The sequence below is a fragment of the Capra hircus genome, chromosome 19 (assembly GCF_001704415.2).
Source record: "Capra hircus breed San Clemente chromosome 19, ASM170441v1, whole genome shotgun sequence".
Lineage (NCBI taxonomy): Eukaryota > Metazoa > Chordata > Mammalia > Artiodactyla > Bovidae > Capra > Capra hircus.
The window spans coordinates 28,467,089-28,488,161 of NC_030826.1; the positions used below are offsets into that span (position 1 = coordinate 28,467,089).

Genomic DNA, 21,073 nt, shown 5'->3' on the forward strand with positions numbered 1-21,073 from the left:
CGGAGTCCTGGGGACAATCCACAGCACTGACTGTGAAATGTTTCTGCTCCGTTTCAAGGAAACTGAAGATTTGATTCTTCCAGATGCAGCCTCAGAAACCAAACCAAACTGTTCGCCTGGAGATTCCCAACCACTCTAGGTTTTTACCACTAGAGTGTATCTCAGTTTACCCGGAGATGGTAAAATCAGATGAAAGGGGTCCATGACAGCTGTCCTCCTACTGCTGGGTGCAAAACAGCCGAAATTTCGACTATTTAAACAGCTAAATTTATCACTGTAATCGTTTTTTTTTCTTTTTTTTGTCTTGAGGGGGGAAAAAAACCCAACAAATGTCTACACATTTTTAAACTGTATTCATATTTCTAAAAGCCCCTCCTATAAAGAACCCATAAGTGAAAGGTGCCAAAAATAATCCTAGACCTTAAGAGGCCGTGATTTATCATTTCACAACTGGCTCCCATGCATGCATCATCCCCCTTTCCATGCCCTTTCCACGTTTTCGGAACTTAACCATAAATTCTGCCTTCAGATCAGGGGAGGCGGGCCTGGTGGTGATGGATGTCAGACCAGGGGTGGGGAGGCTGAAGTGTGGTTCCCGCCTGGGAACAGATAAGCACGTGAATCACAGATTCTCACTCACCCCGTGACCCTCCCCGCTCCTGCCTCCCAGGTTCCCCATCTGCCAGCTCCTGGCCTCTCTACCGGCTTCTTGCTCTATTCACTGCTGTGCTGGGGGAACCAGGCTTCCACTCTTGTTTCATCTTGGTTGGGTTTGGGAACAATACACCATTAGTGCTACCTATTAAAAAATGAAGTTACTGTTCACCCAGGTTCCTTTTAAATTTTTTCCTTTTTTTTTTTTTTTTTTAAAGGAGCAGATAAACGTACATGAGAACCTGTTCACGGTCCAGGATTTGTGTCGCACAGGTATAGGATTCATCCTTGCATTTCTGCGTAGGTTTCACCTTTAAGCAAAGGGAGTGTTTCCCATTTGACCTGTGGGATGGGAGAGCAGGGGTCTGGATGATGAGGGGGTTCTGGGTAAAATGCAGAAGTTGGACAGTCTGTCTTTGAAACTAAACTTTTTTCTTTCTTTATGTGCTCTGGTCCTCCTTTGCCTAGCACCCAGACACCCTAAGATCCCATGCTACCACCCCTGGACCTGTCATGGTCCATAGCATCCGACCGCATCCAGGCCTGTCCACCCCGCCAATCCTCCTCCACCCAGGGTACAAAATTATTTCTCCATCAAAACACTAACTTTCCGACTCCCTGGTGATTTTTCCAAATCAAATTACGTTATTCTGAAAGGTGAGTAACCAACACTTTGACCTCCCCTCACCACCCCCTCCCAACCATATGTATGCCCCTCACTATATCCACTCTCTACATCTGATAGTATTAGTAATTTGTGGACTTAAATCACTGGTCATAATTCAGCAGCCAGGGAGCCAGGTCTGGTCTACAGTTATGTTTTGACCTCGGCAGAGTTTTAAAAATTCCACAATAATTTCCAATTCCATGTAAAATTGGATTTTTCTTTAAAAGACAGAGAGAGAGAAGGTGGTAGCTGACTTGGGCACGCAGGGCCCCCAGTTCTAGGGGCTGAAGGGCAGGCATGCCATCCAGGTGGGCACATGTGCTCCAGCTCCTGGGGGTGCCCGGCACTCCCAAATGTTACATGTCTGGTCTGCACCTCTCAGGTTCGTCACCTGCCTGGTGCTTGATCCATGACACCTGGCCTACATGGCTCTCTAAATGATGGTACAAGTAAATAAAGGATTTCTTGGAAAGTGGGGAGAAGCAATATTTTGAGGTATGGGTCTCTCCTAGGTTTTTGCTACAGACCTAGCCATCTGCCTTGCCTCATCCAAACAGTCATATTTTTCACATTTATAAATGATTTGGGGAATCAAGAAACAGCTGCTGTTTTCTCCACTCTTTGTTAGTGTTAGTCACTTAGTTGTGTCCGACTCTTTGCATGCTTCCTCCAGTATTACTTAGTGTTAGTTGCTCACTCATGTCCGACTCTTGACACCTTGGACTGTAGCCCTCCAGGCTCCTCTGTCCATGGAATTCTCCAGGCAAGAAGACTGGAGTGGGTGACCATCCCCTTCTCGAGGGGATCTTTCCAACCCAGGGATCAAACCTGGGTCTCCCACATTGCAGGCAGATTCTTTACCATCTGGCACCAGGGAAGCCCTCCACTGTCAAGATCAAGAAAAGGAATCACAGTCAGGAATCAGATTTCACAGGAGAGCACAGGGAACCTCTCTTGTTGACCTTTCAAAACCACTCTTCCCTATGTTTCCCCTCCTATCTCTTAAATTCCCTTTCTTCTACCTCTCTCTCTCTCCTTGACTTGAGCCTGCATCGCCCCAGGAGCACACATCTTGCCAGTCTGCCCATCCATCCCCTTGAACCTCAACCTCAGCATGTCATGGAAAATGAAGAACTTGTGAGAGGTACCACGGGAAGAAAAAGTTTAGCAAGCGACGACCACAAACCACTAACACTGGCCGCACTTGGTCACCGCTCTTTACAAAACTCAAAAACTTTATCACATACTCAATAGGGGGGCAGGGGAGGGTGTTTCTAGCTAGTGCGGGTCTAAGGGTGGATTGCACAGGCCTCTGAATTCAGGAAAAATAAAACAAACTCAGAAATCAGGAGGCTGGGAAGTGAGCAGGCTCCCTGGAGCTTCTAATGCGCTGAGTGGCACTAGTGGTTGAGTCAGATCCAATGTTCTGTCCTTTGCTGGCTTTATGATTAACACGGAGGACACAGAAATGTCTCTCCTTGTGAGCAGCTTCAAGAGTCAAATATGCCCCCAACTTACCTTAGTTTAATAACCCATCATTTTATATAAAGCCAGGAAACCCTCAGCCTTCCCAAATTGCCTGTGCTGCTTGACACCACAGGATCCTAGAGAAATTACTCCTTATTTTTCATGGTTTTCTTTTTTTTTTAATTGTGGTAAATTACACATAACATAATAAGTTACCATTTTAACATGTATACTCATTGGCATGACTTACATTCACAAAGTCCTACAACCACTGCTACTATCTTATTCCAGAAGGAAACAGATCACCCCAGAAGGAAACCTCATACCCACTAAGCAAGACCCCCCCCAGCTTCCTCCTAAACCCATGGCAACCGCTAATCTGCTGTCTGTCTCCATATAATTGACTCTTCTAGACATTTCATATACGTGGTCTTTGGGGTCTGGCTTCTTTCCCTTAATATAATACTTCAAGGTTCATCCACAGAGTAGTATGTATCAGCACTTCACTCCTGTTTCTGGTTGAGTAATATTCCATTGAATGGGTGTGTGTCTATGCCTTTGCAAAATGGATGATGGTGGCTGGGTAGCCTGTGGCTGAAAGATACTACACTTAAGGAATTTATTTATGCGACAGGTGTTTTTTTTTTAAATGGCCCTAGACATTAAAATATTGTCAAATATGAGAAACAAATCCAAGTGATCCCTATCTATGTCATTCATAATCTAGTAAACTTTCTAGCCATACTCAGATTTTTATCTTTCCAGACTGACAAGTCGTTAAAAAAGTCTGAAGACTCAGAAAACCCCCATCTAAGATACATGTAAAACAGATAAATAATGTCCTACTGTACAGCACAGGAAATTATATTCAATATCCTGTAATTAACCATAATTGAAAAGAATATGAAAGAGAATATATACACACACACACACACACACATACATATAAAGCGGAATCACTTTTCTGTACACCAGAAACTAACACAACACTGTAAATCGACTATAATAAAAAAATAAAGAAAGAAAACTATCGCCCACAGGACTTCAGCTGCCTCTGAAATAAATCCCATTCTAAGTCCATCATTTTGCAAGCTGCTAGGAATCAGAATTGAGAGACATAGTCCCAAAGACCTCAGGAAGCTCAAGGTCTAGTGGGAAGATAAACATCCAGACAACCTCCCCACAGCAGGATGACTTTCAGGATGGGAACGGAAACTGTGAAGGTTCAAGTTCACCAAGTACTTCAGCTGAGGAAGCACATAAGCTGGCTACGTACGCAGGCAGGCTTCAGTTTTGCTTCTTACCTTCTTGATGGCCTAGGTCTTCAGTGAAAAGCCCCAGTGAGATCAAGGTTTCTTTCCTGCATAGCCAGAGCCTCACGACCCTGTACGTGCAGCGCCTACCATGTTCGCCTAATCCTGCTCACACTAAGATGCCTTCATCTTTCAAGATCTTCCTATGGTTTCAGACTTGATTGGAAAGCAACACCTACTGGGGCACACCCAGATGCTTCACCATGTTTTCATCCCTTCCTAAAACAATGTAATACGATATGAACTAAGACAGTAGTCCAGGGGAAACGTCACTGTTTATATTCTCCTTGTTTCCACGCCCCCACCCTGACCTATTATTTTGAAAGATTTAAAAGTTACAGAAAAGGGGAAAAAATGCCCCTAATTATCCCAATTATATCTCTAGAGCTGTGTGAGTTTTGATCCAGAATCCAATCAAAACCACAGACTGCATTTAACTGTCATCTCCCTCCAGTCTCCTCTAGTCCACAGCAGCGCTCCCATCTTTTTCTTTCTCCCATGACACTTGTAAAGGACCCGGGATGGCTGTCTGATAGACAGTCCACCGACCTGAATGAGCCTGTTTCTCTGGATTAGATCTGGCGACGGTGTTGCGTTACTTCCTGCTGGGTCGCATCTGGAGCCGCACGATGCGAGGCTGTCCCTCACGCTGGTGATGCTAAGTGTGCTCACTCTGTTCAAGTCTCTTTCCTCCTTTGTAATTAATGATTTGGCCATTTGAGACTGTGAACATCCTACTTCCCACAACCTTCTCACCTAACAATCTGGCATCCACGGACAATTCTGAAATGATTATACTGGTGGTTGCAAAATGATGATTTTATAATTTTATCCTTCTACATTTACTGGCAAGATGACCCTCAGCCTCATCTCTGCCTTTTTTGACTGCTGATGTGGACTCATGAATACATTTTTTAAAAAATCTAATATTACCATCATTACTTTTACTACTTCAGTTGCCTAAATTTGACCAGCAAGAGTCCCTTTAAGCCAGCCCCAAGCCCTCATCGTTAGTGCATTTCCTTGACGTCTGACCCAAGAAGTTCCAGCCTTGCCTTATAATTTCTCTGCTCCAGACCTGGAATTAGTTGTTTTTATAAGAAAAACTTGGTTTATATATGTGTGTGTGTTGGGGGGTTGGGTGGGGGGGCAGGGCAGTAAATACTATTTAGAAACTCCTGGAATTGGCCATAAAGTTTGAATTTTCCCCTAAGATCTTGTTGGCCAACCCCAAAGATCTAGGCACTAACTGTCCTCAGATACTGGAGTATCACTGCTTCTAGGCTCTTCAAGTAGTTAAAAGAAATGTACTATTTTTTTTTAAATTTTTTCCTTATTTTTAAATCATGAGTCTACAGTGATACTTCTAATTCAAGTCTAACACCATACAGTTCATTCTTACTTTTTCCATTTGCCATCTCTGTTTTGCTCCTAAGAACATCAATGTATCTTCTACTAACACATGCAGTAGATTCCCTTCCCTTCTGCAGTAGATTAGTAGATTCTACTAATACCACTCCCAACAACAATAGTAACATTTGAGGAGTCTGCAATTCATCATTCTGGGAATATATCCAGCTAAGGGGATACAAAGGACTCTTTAAAAGTTACCTGAATTTTTTGTTACTGGATAATCTTTCTATTATTTTAATTAACAGATTTTTGTTTACTATTTAGAAGCTTGTCCCTCAAGTTTTTAAAGACCCTGTAAACCTAAAGACCTCAACATTAAAGAAAATTATTGCATCAAAATGATTCATGCACAAATAAGATTTTTTTATTCAAATAATTCTAAAATAATAACTAATATCTACATTATTACGGCTATGTATATGTCTATGGCGGGTTACAGTCCATGAGGTCACAAAGAGTTGGACATGACTAAGCACACACACACACATACCCAGTAATGCATTACAATTACGTCTCCTTTTTTGTATTACTAAGAATGGCAAGAATAAGATATAGCAACCACAATGCTTAATTAACTGAGATTTATTTTCAAGATACCCTCTAGTTTTTGAAGCCACTTTTGTTCCTACTTCTATTTTGCTTAGGCCAACCTATATAAATATAAGTAAGATTCTGGTAGCACATCACATAACAAATGGCTGTATGGAACAAAGATAACAAGGAATTTTATTCTCACTTTGCCATAATTTCCTGGAATGGGGTATACCAAGTATTTACTCATTTTTTAAACAGAAAATTTTTTTACTATGGTAAAAACACGTAACACAAAATTTACCACCTTAACCATTTTTAAGTATACAGTTCAGGGGGCTAAATATGAATTCCCGTACTATGCTGCAACCACCAGTGTATTTATCCATTTTAAAAAGCGACTCTTGACAGTTTTCTTTCCACTTCTCTGTTGGTTTACAGGTGAGAAGTTATACCAGACAAATGCCAACACAATGATGAAGAATCTTAGCTCCAGATTTGCAAAAAAAAAAAAAAAAATTTTTTTTTTTTTTTTTTAAATAAGACTTCAGAAATTCAAAAGTCATTTTGAAAGGAATGAGCGCTTGGAGGGCCAAAAGAAAAAAGGGCTCTTATCACCATAAATCAACCTGTGGAAGAATGTGGAGTGGTGGGGTAGGGAGCCGCTCAGTGGACACGTGCCCTCCCAAGGCCACTGAGTCTCATTTCGCCGGCCACAGTCAGCGCTGCTGCTGCTGCTGCTAAATCGCTTCAGTCGTGTCCGACTCTATGTGACCCCATAGACGCAGCCCACCAGGCTCCCCCGTCCCTGGGATTCTCCAGGCAAGAACAGTGGAGTGGGTTGTCATTTCCTTCTCCAGTGCATGAAAGTGAAAAGTGAAAGTGAAGGCGCTCAGTCGTGTCCGACCCTCCGCGGCCCCCTGGACTGCAGCCTAAGAGCACAAAGCGATGCAGGGGTCCTCGATACTGCGCATGCGCGGAGGGCCGCATCACGGACCGCGGATGCCAGGGCCTAATACAAAGATCATTCTGCTGCTAATCCGGAGAAATTGATCTTCGTGCTCACACTCTTGGACAGAGAAAACCCAACAGTGATTTCAAATGAGCTCCAAATCAATTTTTCTCAGGAATTTAACACCGGTTCAATGACTGGAAAGTGTCATGACTGCCTGGCTCTGAGATAGAAAAGGTGAGCAGAAAACTAAAAACAAAAAGGTGAGGAGAAAACTAAAAAGTGCGACACTGGCGAGGTTCTCTTGGAGCGGATGAATGGATCCCTACGGCTGATTAAAAAACAAACAAACAAAACTTATGAATGCAACAAGGTCTAGAGTCAAGTTCTTAAAACAAAAAAATTAATGTTGGGAACTTTCCTGGCAGTGCAGTGGTTAGGAGAAGTGTGGGTTTGACCCCTGATGGGGGAGCTAAGTTCCCACATGCCTCTGGGCCAAAAACTAAAATATAAAACAGAAGCAGTATTGTAACAAATTCAACAAAGACTTAACAACAACAACAAAAATTGATGTCAGGGCTCTGGACTGGAAGCACTGCCCTGAAATTGAATCGCTTTTCACAAGGGCACCTCTGTGAAGCCTGCTGCTCAGTGAAAAGTGGTGGCTGGGACTTAGTCCTGGACAGGCGGCAGAAGGGGGTGACAGAGACGCTCTGCACGGTGAGAAATGACTGCAGCCGGGTATTAATTATTATGACTTCTGAAGGTATGACAACTCCTCTAATTTTGCTTGTTTCTATTCAACCTTACCAGTGGTTCCTCTTTTCTCCAAAATCACCTGGGCTCCAAAATCACTGCAGCTGGTAACTGTAGCCACGAAATTAAAAGACATTTCCTCCTTGGAAGAAAAGCTATGATAAACATAGACAGCATGTTAAAAAGCAGAGCTATCACTTTGCCGACAAAGTTTCATCTAGTCAAAGCAATGGTTTTTACAGTAGTCTTGTATGGATATGAGAGTTGGACTATAAAGAAAGCTGAGCACTGAAGAATTGATGCTTTTGAACTGTGGTGTTGGAGAAGACTCTTGAGAGTCCCTTGGACTGCAAGGAGGTTCAACCAGTCCATCCTAAAGGAGATCGGTCCTGAATATTCATTGGAAGGACTGATGTTGTAGCTGAAACTCCAATACTTTGGTCACCTGATGCGAAGAACTGATTCACTGGAAAAGACCCTGATGCTGGGAAAGCCTGAAGGCAGGAGGAGAAGGAGACAACAGAGGATGAGATGCTTGGATGGCATCACTGACTCAATGGACATGAGTTTGAGCAAGTGCCGGGAGACAGTGAAGGACCGGGAAGCCTGGCGGGCTACAGTCCATGGGGTCGCAGAGTCGGACACGACTGAGCGACTGAACAACTCTTTCTCAGAAGCATCCACATTGGGCATCATGGCTGATGTGGTAGTAAAATGATGTTCTCTGAGTACACACTAGTAACTGGCCCAGGCTAGAGAGCCTCAACAGAGTGGCAAGAACCAGAAAGTCAGGAAGGTCATCTGATATCTGAATCTCCCTTTGGATAATACAGAGAGAAGATAATCCACTTGTGAATCACTGTGACTTTAAATAACCCTAAAATCAGCTAAATGTCCACTTACTCCATTTCATAGTGACAATTTTTGAGGGAGAGCAGCATGAAAACCTGAGCCCCAAACTTAAATTTTAGGGGATGTTTTTCAAAACTTACAGCTTCTTTTTAAAAAATTTAATTTACTAAAAATACCCTAGAGCCATAACAGCCAAATTGAGAGAAACGTGTGAGGCCTCTCTTCCAACTACTTACAACACAGAACCCAGGAGTTATGCTCAGTAAGCCCAGTGCTTTATTTTCCAATACAAACACATACTACAACAGATGGTCTCTATATCTTCTATTTAAAAATTACCCTATCTTGCTTGGTTTTATTCTATTATATAACTGTTAAAAATTTCCCCCAATCAAACAGGAATACATAACATCATCAAAGGTCAAAGTCCCTGTTCAGGTAGGATTTAACTCTGCAAGTATCTAACCTGGTGCCAACCACCCTATATGAAATGAGATCAGCAAATTTCTGGTCGAGACCCCCGGCTCATATCTGACGACGTGTGTGTGTGTGTGTGTGTGTGTGTGTGTGCACAAACAAGTTGGAAGGAAGTGTCTAATTCTCCTCAAAGGGGTATGGAAAGAGGATAACAGAGTTGGATCAACTCAAAGGCCATCTACTCTAAGTCACTGACTTCCCCCTACCCCCCACCTTTCCATACTGACTTCATGAAGATTTGGATGAATCTAGCTATAAGGAAAATGGGCAATTTCTTTTGAGGGAATCCAATTATAATTGGATTAGAGTCCAACAATAAACCCTTATAATGTTGACCGTTAGCTTATGGTTAATGTTACTAACCAGGCTTCCTAGGTGGCTCAATGGTAGAGAATCTGCCTTCCAATGTAGGAGACGCAGGAGACTCGGATTCAATCCCTGGGTCGGGAAGATCCCCTGGAGAAGGAGATGGCAAACCACTCCAGTATTCTTGCCTGGGAAAATCCCATGGACAGAGAAGCCTGGTGGGCTACAGTCCCTGGGGTCACAAAGAGTCAGACACCACTGAGTGACTGCAACACAGTGTTACTAAGCCATTGCCTTTATAGGTAAAAGAAAGATATCAAAGATACCAACACTTTCCAGTTTGGATTAATTTTGGTCACAAAGAGAATTCAATTCTTCACTGCAATTTACAAATATAAAATAACATCAGTATAAGAATGAGAAGCACTGGCGTGTAATGGTAAACTCCTGAAAAGTCAGGTTGCAGGCACACAAGTATCCTGAGTAGCCACTGGGGCTCTGCCTCCCATAAGCGGTAGACACATGATCGAGGTGAGATCCACTTTGAGTGAGCAAAACATGCTCTGTCCCAGGCCATGATCATCCTTCTAAACCCAGCCAGTACTTGCCTGTCCCATAGAGCAGGCTGAAAGACGAATTCACTGGTGAACAGACATAACCAGAAAACTCGCACGAACACGCCCGGGGGAGGGGTATCAGCCAAGCCCGTGCACTGTGGTTATTACTCCATCACAACAGAAGCCGCTCTTGGAAATCACACCTTATCTTTCCAAACCACACCGAGCAAAAACAATAATCAAAAAATGATTCTACTTTGTGATCATTTCTGACCCCTTGATGATAGCAAAAGTCACTGCCTCGTAACAGATTAGAAAAGCGTGGCGGCCTCGCAGGCGGTCATGGTGACAGCTCTGGGGCTGTCAGCCCTTATCAATCACCTTCCATTAAGTAGGGGTTTTCCAATTTGGCGCTCCTCTCAAAGGCTTCACTTTGCCTGGATTAAGCCAAAGTATCAACATTTGAACAGCCCGGTCCTTTTCTTGCTCCCCTAAAATAAATGTTAGCAGAAAAACCAGGCTTTTCCACAGTAGGAATTCAAAACCAAAGCAGACAACAGTGGTGTGGTCACATATAAAAGACACCTGATTACAAACACGTCAGGCGTGCATGACACCAATGCCACATGCACCCATGGGGCCCAGGAGGGGAGTATTCAGAGGTGCCCGGGGAAGGGCAGGACTGCGAGTTGTACATTTCAGCGCCTAAAATGAGTATCGAGCAATTCCAATATATTCATTGGAGTGCCCCAGTATTTGCTTGGACTTTAGAAGCAGGTGTCCTAAGAATTTTACGCTCTGTAGTTTCACTTCCTGGTATCTTATTATCTCCATGATGAAGAAAAGTCATTTCTCTAAAATATACAGCAAATATGTCTAGGGAGTGAAACAGTTTTAAATCAACTGAAAAGGGCACGTTGACAAAATAAGAGAACTCTTAAGAGAAGCATTCATGTTGTTTATCTTGGTAACACTGGTAGCCAGGTAGACGTCTCCTGTATTCAGACACCAAATTCACAACATGGCGGGCCACAGTTTCTATAAATACGACCAACGCTGTAATCATGCACATTTTTCTATACCCAATAAACAGAATTCTTCATTATCATGATTACTTAAAGTTTTATTTACTTAAATTTTTTTGGCTGCACCTTATAGTGTGCGGGATCTTAGTTCCCCAAGCAGGGATCAAACCTGCGCACCCTGGAATGGAAGCTTGGATTCTTAACCACTGGACTGCCAGGGAAATCCTTTCATTATTATTTTTAATGCAACAAGAGCCAGAAACAGCCTGGTGAGAACACAAAGTGATGAACGGGGAAGAGAGATACTTCACGGTTATTCTCAGACAGGCCTGGGGGTTGACCAAACAGACGTGAGAGAGAGGCCCCAAAGTGTAGGGCTTTGCCACATGCTTTATTTGGCCCACATGGAATTTTTTTAAATGTTCGTTTACTGTCAACACTAAAATATTAGGAAATTTCACTTAAAGATCCAGATTTCAGGCTTCCCATAAAAATAAACACACAGATGATCCAGCGTGGCATTCCCACGTGGCAAAACTCTGCTGTTCACTCTTCGTTTGCCACCAGAGAGAACAACGAGGGCCTGCTTCCTTCAAGGAGACTTGCTGTCTGGCCTCTGAAAGCCTCTGAGGGAATGAAGGAAGTTTTGAGCCTGAAGAAATGGGGAGCAATGGAAGAGGAAGCTTATCTGGGGCAAAAGACAATGAGTCTCTGAAGAGCATACAGGGATTGAGAGTGTGCTGGGCAGGAGGGGGGTGGGGGGTGGGTGGGGCAGGTGGGGGGTGGGGGGGCGGGGGGGCGGGGGGGCAGGGGGGTGGGGTCAAGAGAACCTGGGTGGCAGCAGCTGAAGACACAGACCCTGAGATTCCGGGGAAGTTGGGGGGGTCTGGGATGCAGAGCTGTGAGCTGCCTGTGAAACCATCCAAGAGTCAGAAGAGTAGCTTCAGGAAAAAGTGCCAAGGAAAAGAGAATAAAGGACTGAGTCCTAAGTATGTCTTCCACGGAAGGTGGAAGAAGAAAAAAAGAAAGACAAAGGGAGGCCGAGGGACTTCCCTGGTGGTCCAGGGGTTAAGACTCCGAGTTCCCAATGCAGGGAGCCCGGGTTCGATCCCTGGTCAGGGAACTAGATCCCACATGCCACAAGTAAGACTCAGCAAAGCCAAATTACAAAGGGGAAGAGGAGCATACGGAGACTGAAAAGACTGAATTAGCCCCCTTGGCTTTCCGCGGGCTGGTTTCAGGCTGGCTGAGTAGCTATTCTCGGGAATATCACAATAAAGCAAATCACACACATTTCTGGTTTCCCAGTGCATATAAGCTACATACTGTGGTCTACTAAGTGTGTGACAGCATTATGTCTTAAAAAAAAAAAAAAGTACCTATCTTAATTTAAAAATACTCTCGAAAAAACGCCAACCATCATCTGACAAGGCAGGGTTGACACAAACCCTAAATTTGTAAAACACAAATAAAACCCCACAACATCTGTGATGTACAATAAGAGCGAAGTGCAATACAGTGGTGTATGCCTGTATACTAACAGGCTTAATGCTGCTCCCACCCTGGGTCTAAATAAGTCTATATGGAAAATAAGTCTGTAATAAGTAAATCTGTAATAAGGAATAATAATGTGCCAATAAAAGAGCAAGTCATTTCTGTGCTATACAAAAGTCAAGCCACGCCACCTGAATATGCCCCCCAGGTGGCTTTCGTTAATTTCATGACTGGAAATGGCTTCAGCCACAAGATTATAAATTCCAGCTTAACTGGGGGAAGAAAACTGACTCCATTTCTGATTATATGGGGATGCAAACTTCCTAGCTCCATAATATTCCAGAATAACTTCCTTGAATCATCACTATTTTCCTTAAAGACCATTCCAAGCTGGCTTCAGAGAGAGGTAAGAGCCTCTGAGTCTCATTCATCAAGGCGGCTCTTGATGACCAATTTATAGCCACATCTCAACATCGCTGGCATTTACTGAGGACTCGGTAGCACAGGCACGCATGACGCCACCCAACCTGTTCTCGTGCAGTCTGCAGAGTAACCATGGCACGCCCATTTTGAGCCCTAGAGAGAGCAAGCCAGTCCCCGAGTCACCCAGGTGCCAGTGTCAGAGCCCAGACTGTGACCTGGGTCTGCCTGGGCTCACAGCCACGCTGGACTGTCCTTTCTGAAAGACCCAACGGATTCACCTCGCTCAAGCCACCCCATTTCTGAAGAGTGGAAGGCAAACCCAGTGGTTCCAGATTAAGACAGTGTTAACACAGTGCCAGCAGGGCTGATTTCTAACCACATCCCTGAGACGCTGCTAAACTCACAATGGCCGTGCTTAGACAACATTACGTAATAGTCCATATGCTGAGAAGCAACACTGTCCCTCGACCCGGGTCATTCAGAACTCTGAGCCTGGCCTTTCACAATTGGCTGCGTCCCTCAGACTCAGACGAGGCTCTATTTTGAATTCTAATGAGGACGGGGCACAATGAATATTTAAACTGCAATTACAAAGATGCTGTTTTATGTGGGTGTCCTTAGCACACATAACAGATCTGAACGGACATGTAGGTGCCAATGAAAAATACCAGTCTTGTTTGCGTTTAGGAGCTGGAGAGAGACAATACTGTTTTATACTTGATGCTGTTGTTATTGGGGTGGGGGTGGGTGAAGAAAAGGGAGGTGGGGGAAAAAACCACCCAAAGATCCAAATAAAAAAATGTTAAAGCCCAGGCTACGGAGTGAAAGGTTCATAAAGAGGCGTCTGAATCCTTTGTTAACAACTGAACAAACAGATTCACCACTGGGCCCTTCTGTGCAGGGCCCCTTGCAATCGGGTCTGTCTATACAACCAGAAATTTCCTCATTGGGAAAGCATCTATGACTGATATTATATCAGATCGGTAGGGCGATATGCTGGCGGTAGGAAAACAAAAGACCATTTCACGGTTCACAGCCTTTTTTTTTTTTTTTGCACTCCCTTAAGTAAAATGATGAGGCGTCACTGCCATTCTTAGCTCACTCAAGCCCTCTTAAACAGTCATCAAGTTAACAGTAGCTGAGTTACCCTGAGAGGCTTAATTCCCACCCACCCCCACCCCCAAACGGTTAAAATATGCCCTACTTGCAGGTTCATGAACTGTGTGTATGTGTTTACATATCAATGATCAACCTGGCCCTGCACTTGGGGAGAGCAAATGATTAACTCTTTGCTATGTCCTGAGGCTCTTAGACCAAGCCCTTACCCCACTAAACACCTTTCTAATTGAGATCATAATTTAACTTCCATGGTGTCTGGACAGCCTTTTGTAAATGCCTGCATTTACAGAAAGGGAATATGTCGGGTTTTTTCCCCCATCTGTCCTCTAGTTGAGTCCCTCTTCTGCCGGGTACCAAATATGTCCACAGAGTCTTGAACTTCAGTCACTTTTTATTTCTAGAAGTTCTGTCTGATCCCTTTTGATTTTCTAAGTTACTCTTTATAGCTTCCTATTCTCTGAAGATACTTTCAAGCCTGTCATGTCTTTCTTTAAATATAATAATTGCTTTCATCATTTATATCTGAGAATTCTCACACGGCAAGTGTGCGCATGCTGGTTTCTGCAGTTTGTCACTGGTCCCTGCTCATGTTGCGCTGTCTCTGTGTATGCCGGATTATCTTCGAGTGTGTGCTGGCCATTGCCCTGAACGTTTTATTTCTGGTTGACTCCTAGAGACCAAGGATAATATTCTCTCCTCCAGAGAGGTGATTCATTGCTTCTGTCAGGCACCTGGAGCTATAGCAGATGAGTGTGTCTGCTCAGCATACAAATGCACACGAGGGCCTTTCTGTGACCACAACTCATCAGAAAAGATAGTCTTTCTTTCTTTTCTTCTCCTAATCTGTATGGGCCAAGGCTGCCTTCCCCACAATCCCCAAAGGCAAGTTTCGTTCTGGTTCACTTTTTCCCCCAGGGTATAGCTCTTTAGGGCTCCACTTTAATGGGGAAAGGGTCTCCTCTTACACTTCCCAACTAGGCAGGCCCAGGACCTTACCTTCCAACCCACTTGCCTGCCCCTCTCAGGATGCAGAAGTCCCTGACTCCTCCCTGCAACTGGGCTTTTATCAGACTTAAAAAAACAAACAAACAAAACAAAACTAGTAGAAAGTAACTCAGAGTTTAAAGGTTGAAAGCAAAACAAAAGGTCAGGTCAGTAGGCAGGGCCTTCTCCAAATTCAACACTGAATTACAATTTGATTCAGTGATGCTACTTCAGATGGGGCTTCCCTGATGGCTCAGATGGTAAAGAATCTTCTTGTAATACAGAAGACCCAGGTTCAATCCCTGGGTCAGGAAGATCCCCTGGAGAAGGGAATGGCAACCCACTCCAGTATTCTTGCCTGGAAAATCCCATGGACAGAGGAGCTGGGTTGGCTATAGTCCACGGAGTCACAAAAAGTTGGACATGACTGAGTGATCGACACGTTCACTTTTCACTTCTGGGTATATACACAAAAGAGCAGGGACTCGGACTCATACTTGTACATTCAGGCACACTGCAGCACTATTCATAGTAGCTAAAAGGTGGCAACAGCCCAGGAGTCCTCTGACAGATAAATGGGTAAACAAAATGTGATATAAATACTAACAATGCAATATTATTCAGCTTAAAAAAGGAAAGAATTCCAGATGCATGGTACAACAGAGGGGAATACTGAAGACATAAGTGAAATAAGCGAGATACAAAGGGGCAAATACTGTATGGTTTCATTTATGTTAGATACCTAGAGGGATCACGGTTGTAGAGACAGGAAGTAGTCATATTTGTAGAGACAGAAAAATTAGACAGCTCAGCTCAGAATATTTTTATGGACATTTGTAGATACAAACATCAATACCAGGTAAAACTATAAAATAATAAATTAGCAACAGTAGAATCAATATTCTTCAATGTGATGTCATGAATGGCATGTGCTGAGGACCGCTATGTTATAAATGCAAAACAGACTGACATATAACGATAACAGTTAATACTTACTCTTGCTCACTGCTTACTATGTGCTAACCACTGTTCTAAGTGCTATATATCCCTATCTATCTATCTACTTATCATCTATATCTTTATCTCTATTAAATCATGTATTCCTTACAACAACCTTCTCAGATATGTACCATTATTATTCCCATTTTGGAGATGGGAAAATCAAGGCACAGGGGAGTGGGATTTCCCAAGGTCACATGGCTGGTGAATGGTGAAGCTGGGATGTGAGTCCAACCTTTGGAGCCCACACTCTTCACTATCAGGCTGTAGCCGCTCTCTGTACAAAATAAGGAAATTCATGGACAATGGCCAGTGTTGGGTACTTTACATGGTTTATATAATTTCATTTTGATAACCAGGCTATCTACTTGTTTTGTTTTTGTTTTTTTAAACAGCCAAGGAAACGCAAGTTCAGAAAGATTAAGTTTATATGAGAATTGAAGATAGTAACAGATGGAGGTGGGAGTGAACCCATGTATCTCTGTTGCCAGAGACTCAGGATCTGATGCAAAGAATAGCATGGTGGGAAGTTATGAGAAGGCTGTTAGAGCAAAATCAAGAAGGCTTTGCTTTGGGCAGGAAGCAGAAAGAAGCACATGCTCTATTATAGGAACAGGAGCACAAAGTGGCTTGGTATCGGTGGATGAGAACTGCCAGGTTGAGGGGAGCAGACAGGTGATGAAAGGGAAGCAGGCGGGTGCCTCCAAGTTCCACTTCCTCTGAGATTCCAGAGTCTGTAACTACCTGGCCCTCCATCGCCTGGTTGTTCTAGACTGCTGTTTGACCACACACACAGGCAAGGGAGGTAGCACTTCTCAAACTGTGCATCACAGGTAACCCTCGCATAGAGGTCCTTCTAAAACTGGACAGATCGGAGGGATCCACTACGTTCTTCATATTGAAAGGGCTAAAACCAGGCAAAAAGCGAAAAGTTCAGGTCATTAGATTTTTTTCTTTTTTTGGTAGTGCTATTGCACTGTTATATATAACAAAAGTCTCAGCTTTATAAACCTGGTGCACCTTTGTGAGATGAAACACCAAATAACCACGAGTGTAATCACTGCTGCTGTCAGCACCATTCACTGTCACTTACCTGCGGGCACGGCAGTGTGCACGGGAATAGATCATTGAAACCCGACAGGCATCTGCATTGGAATGTCTGCCCAAGAGCAAGGACCTCATCAGGAGTGCCCGGCACACTTGTTAAATGATGAACCCTCTGGAACTCCAGCCTCGCTCTACTCAGTCTCAAGGGGATGGCCAGGGAGTCAGCACTCTACGCATCATTCCTGGTGGTTCTTATTTTGACCTATGTCTCCTCATTTCATGCACAAGGTATTAAGAAGTAAAAGAACTGCCAAAGACAACATTACTAAATACAGGATATAAACTCAGCTGGACTTTAGACTCTATGCTCTAACTGCTCAATGGCTCCAGCTTCAGCAAGGACACTTGTGACTAAAAAAACAAGGCACAAAAAAGGCAAGGTGGCCTGTAAAACCCATGAGATCTACCACTACCAGTCTGCATGACATCATACAATTTCTCAAACTATTATTCTCGGTAAGCACTGAGGAAAGTTTCTTATTTTTAATTAAGAAAAAAAATTAACAATGCATTCTACTTTCCCTGCACTTGTAACAATTCACTTCGTTTTCGCCAAGATATAGGAATCTTCTAGAAATTTCAACGCTTCATCACATGAAACCGCATGTATCCAAAGAGCAAGCAGATCCCTGCGGTAAAATCAGACCAAACGTGGGAAGCTTATCCGCAAGCAACGAGAGAAGCAAGAGCCGTAACTACAGCAGTCTCTTACCGCAAGACGTGGACTTCCTGTCCACCAGATTCACACGCCTGGTTTCAGTGCGGAGTTTCTCATCGGTATTCTCCACCAGGTTGGCAAGGTCATCAATTATCTCTATAAAGGAAAACAAAGATGCATGGTTAACACTCCAAAAATACCTTGGCTCACATCAGAGTCTCATAGCTGTGGTGGGCCTTCCTAGTAATAATTCTCTCAACTGCAGTGTGTGAGATGGTTTTAAAGAACTTACATTTCTTTGAGAACTGCAATTCTGATTCATTGATGGTCGGGGGGCAGTTAGAGAGGGAAGGAGTAGTTAAGGGGAAAAAAAAAGTTCAACATAATTTCAGGAGACAGAGGAGAAATGTCAAAAGTTCAGGGGAAAGAAAGCATGACCCAACAAATTTATGCCCGGCCAAGTTGTCATCTGAGCATAAAGGTGGCAGACAGACGGTATAGAGGACTTTGGGGACCACTGGGGCCCTTCTTAAGAAAGCTACTTGATGATGAAGTCTAGCCAACCGAGAGGTGAAAAAAAATAACACAACTCTGGGCTGGAGAAGCCAGAGGCAAAGAGATGACGGTAAGCACGGAATCAAATATGTGGAGCTGAGAATAAACAAATATATGGATCAGGTTACAGAGAAGTAGACAAGTGTTATAAACAGGGACAGTGGAATGAAAGGTGAAGATCAGGAAGCAGTTGGTAGGGGAGGAACACGGGGAGAAAGGTGAAAAGAAACTAAGGTGTTAATTTCTTCATCACTGACAGTACAGTCATATCAGGCTGCTGAAAAGTAAGACACACACTTACAGCTTTGTAAAAATAACCAAGGCTTCAATGTGTTATGCTATGTTTCTGTTAACCTTAGATGGATCTTTTAGCAATTACTACCTCTTAGAAAGAATTCTTCATGTGAACTTTATTTTTTTATGGTTATCTTTTAAAAGTGAGATTAAGCACTTACCATTTAAATTAGCACATACAGTATAACCCTAATTAGGTAAAATTATTTCCATCCCTCCTTTTATATGTACCAACCTTTAAAGATGTATCCAGACAGTGTTAACCTGATGTTATTAACGATTATTTCTCAGTGGTGGGGTCCTTGATGATCTTGCCTGTATTTTCTGAATTGCCTGAGTTTCTTATGATGAGCTCTATATGCTATTTTTTTTTTTAATTGTGGTTCTCCTTCTTCCCTCCTTCCCTCCCTTCCTCTTTATTTGTGGTTGTGGACATGATTTAGCAAATAAACAACAGATATGTTTGCATGTCTTTCTTTTACAGGAAGAGGATGATGGACACTAACTCTTACCTCTGTAGCTCCTATCCCTAGCAGAGTGCCTAACACACAGCAAGATAGGATAGATACTAAAAGATAAAAGGGATGAATGATTGGAGTATAAATGAGCAAAGCACTGAATAATTTCAAAGCACTGAATAACTTGCTGCTTCTTAGAAAAGTGGATCTAAGCCAAATTTGTCAAATATTATCTACACAACATCTGCCTAGTAACCCGGTCACTATTATTTAACCATCCATTCACAACTATTTCCTTGTATTCAAGGATATATTCTCTCCTAGTTTTCTTTCAACTATCTATAAGCTCTGCCTAGAGTTTCTTCTTCCTCTTTTTTTTAAAAAAATATGTGTTTATTTATTTTTGTCTGCACTGGGTCTTAGTTGCTGCATGCAGGCTCTCCCTAGTTGTGGTGATGGCAGGGCGGGGCGGGGGGCTACGCGCTAGTTGTTACTCCCTAGGGATTCTCATTGTCTTCTCCTGCTGGGGAGCACAGGCTCTAGGCACAAGGGTGGGCTTCAGTAGTTGTGGCACACAGGCTTTAACTGCCCCAAGGTATGTGGAATCTTCCTGGACCTGGGATCAAACCTGTCCCCCACACTGGCGCAGGCAGACCACCAGAGGAGTCCTCTTCCTCTTAAATGTTGGTGATCCCCAGAGTTCTGTATATTTCTATTTTATTTTCATTTAAAACTATTTAAATTAAATAACTGAATTTTTAAAAATACTAAAATTTTTTTAAAAAGAAAATTTCTGCTCTACACAGCTCTCCAAAAATCCTTGACTCACGCAGCCAACTGCTTACCACTTATCTCCACCTTGAAATTCCTACAAATATCTGTCTCGCAAGGTCTCCAAAACAAAACTCCTCATCTTCCCCCAAATCTGACTCCCCTATCTTCCCTGCCTCAATTAATGAATTGTACCATCATTCATTTGCTTGCCTAAGAAGGATTAGGAGTCACATGAACTTCTCCCTTCTCCTTCACTTGACATTCCATTTGTTAGCCATTCTTGTTGATTCTACCTCCCTATTATCTTTCAATCCTACCATTTCTCTTTAACTCTGTTAGTAATACCTCACAAAAAGTTTCCAGTGTTTCTAAAACTGTCCTAACTTACCTTCCTGTTTTCTCAATCCCTTCAATCCATTCTCCAAACTCTTGTCAGGAACTTATTTTTTCATATTTCAGTTAATTTCAATAGCCATATGTGACTAGTGATTATTAACTCATTATTGACCAGGGGGGTATTTTAAAGAATTAATATCTGTGGCCAGTAATTTGTTATGTAAATAATATTGACATGTCAATAATGGTTGGGTAAAAAAAGATGTATTAATGTCTCTCATCAATAATGTGTTAAACAGCAGAGTTCTAAAGCAATAACTTAAAAACAAAACACCAAACACACACCCACCACCATATAACCACCACCAAGAGGAATAGCTTTAAAAAAATCAATAGAGGGAATAAAATTGAATACCAAATATGCATGATTTACCCAAAAGAAGGCAAGAAAGGGGATACAGAGAACACAGGACAAAAGGCCGTAGCCTAGATGGCAGACTTAAACCCAACTGTATCCGTCATTACATTAAATGTAAACGGACCAACTTCTCAACTGAAAGATAAAGAATGTCAGACAAGACTCAAAAATAATAAAAAACCACACTACTCAACTATATGCCTTCACAATAACTTCAAATATAAGGCACAGAACTTGTCTGTGTGAGAAAGCTGGCACAGCTGTATCAATATGGATCAGATCGATTTCAAGTCAAGGAGTATGATCAGAGATAAAAAGGAATCTTTCATCAGGATGAAAGATCACGTGACAGAAGATGAAAAAAAAATGTTAAGGAAACCATTCCTAAATAACCTATATAACAAAAAAAGGCAAAAATAATCTTCTCTGGCAACTTGCTATTGAACATTTTAAGTCCCACACTATTTAGTAAGACATGGGGGAA

At 42.7% G+C, this 21,073-nt stretch overlaps 1 protein-coding gene across 1 annotated transcript in view; it reads right to left on the minus strand.

The window, feature by feature from the left end:
* Positions 1–21,073, minus strand: part of STX8 (syntaxin 8) — a 198,253-nt gene that overhangs the window by 64,638 nt on the left and 112,542 nt on the right. The window contains exon 7 of the mRNA XM_018064645.1: positions 17,809–17,910. Within this exon, the coding sequence (XP_017920134.1) occupies positions 17,809–17,910 (102 nt within the window). The remainder of the gene's footprint in view (positions 1–17,808; positions 17,911–21,073) is intronic.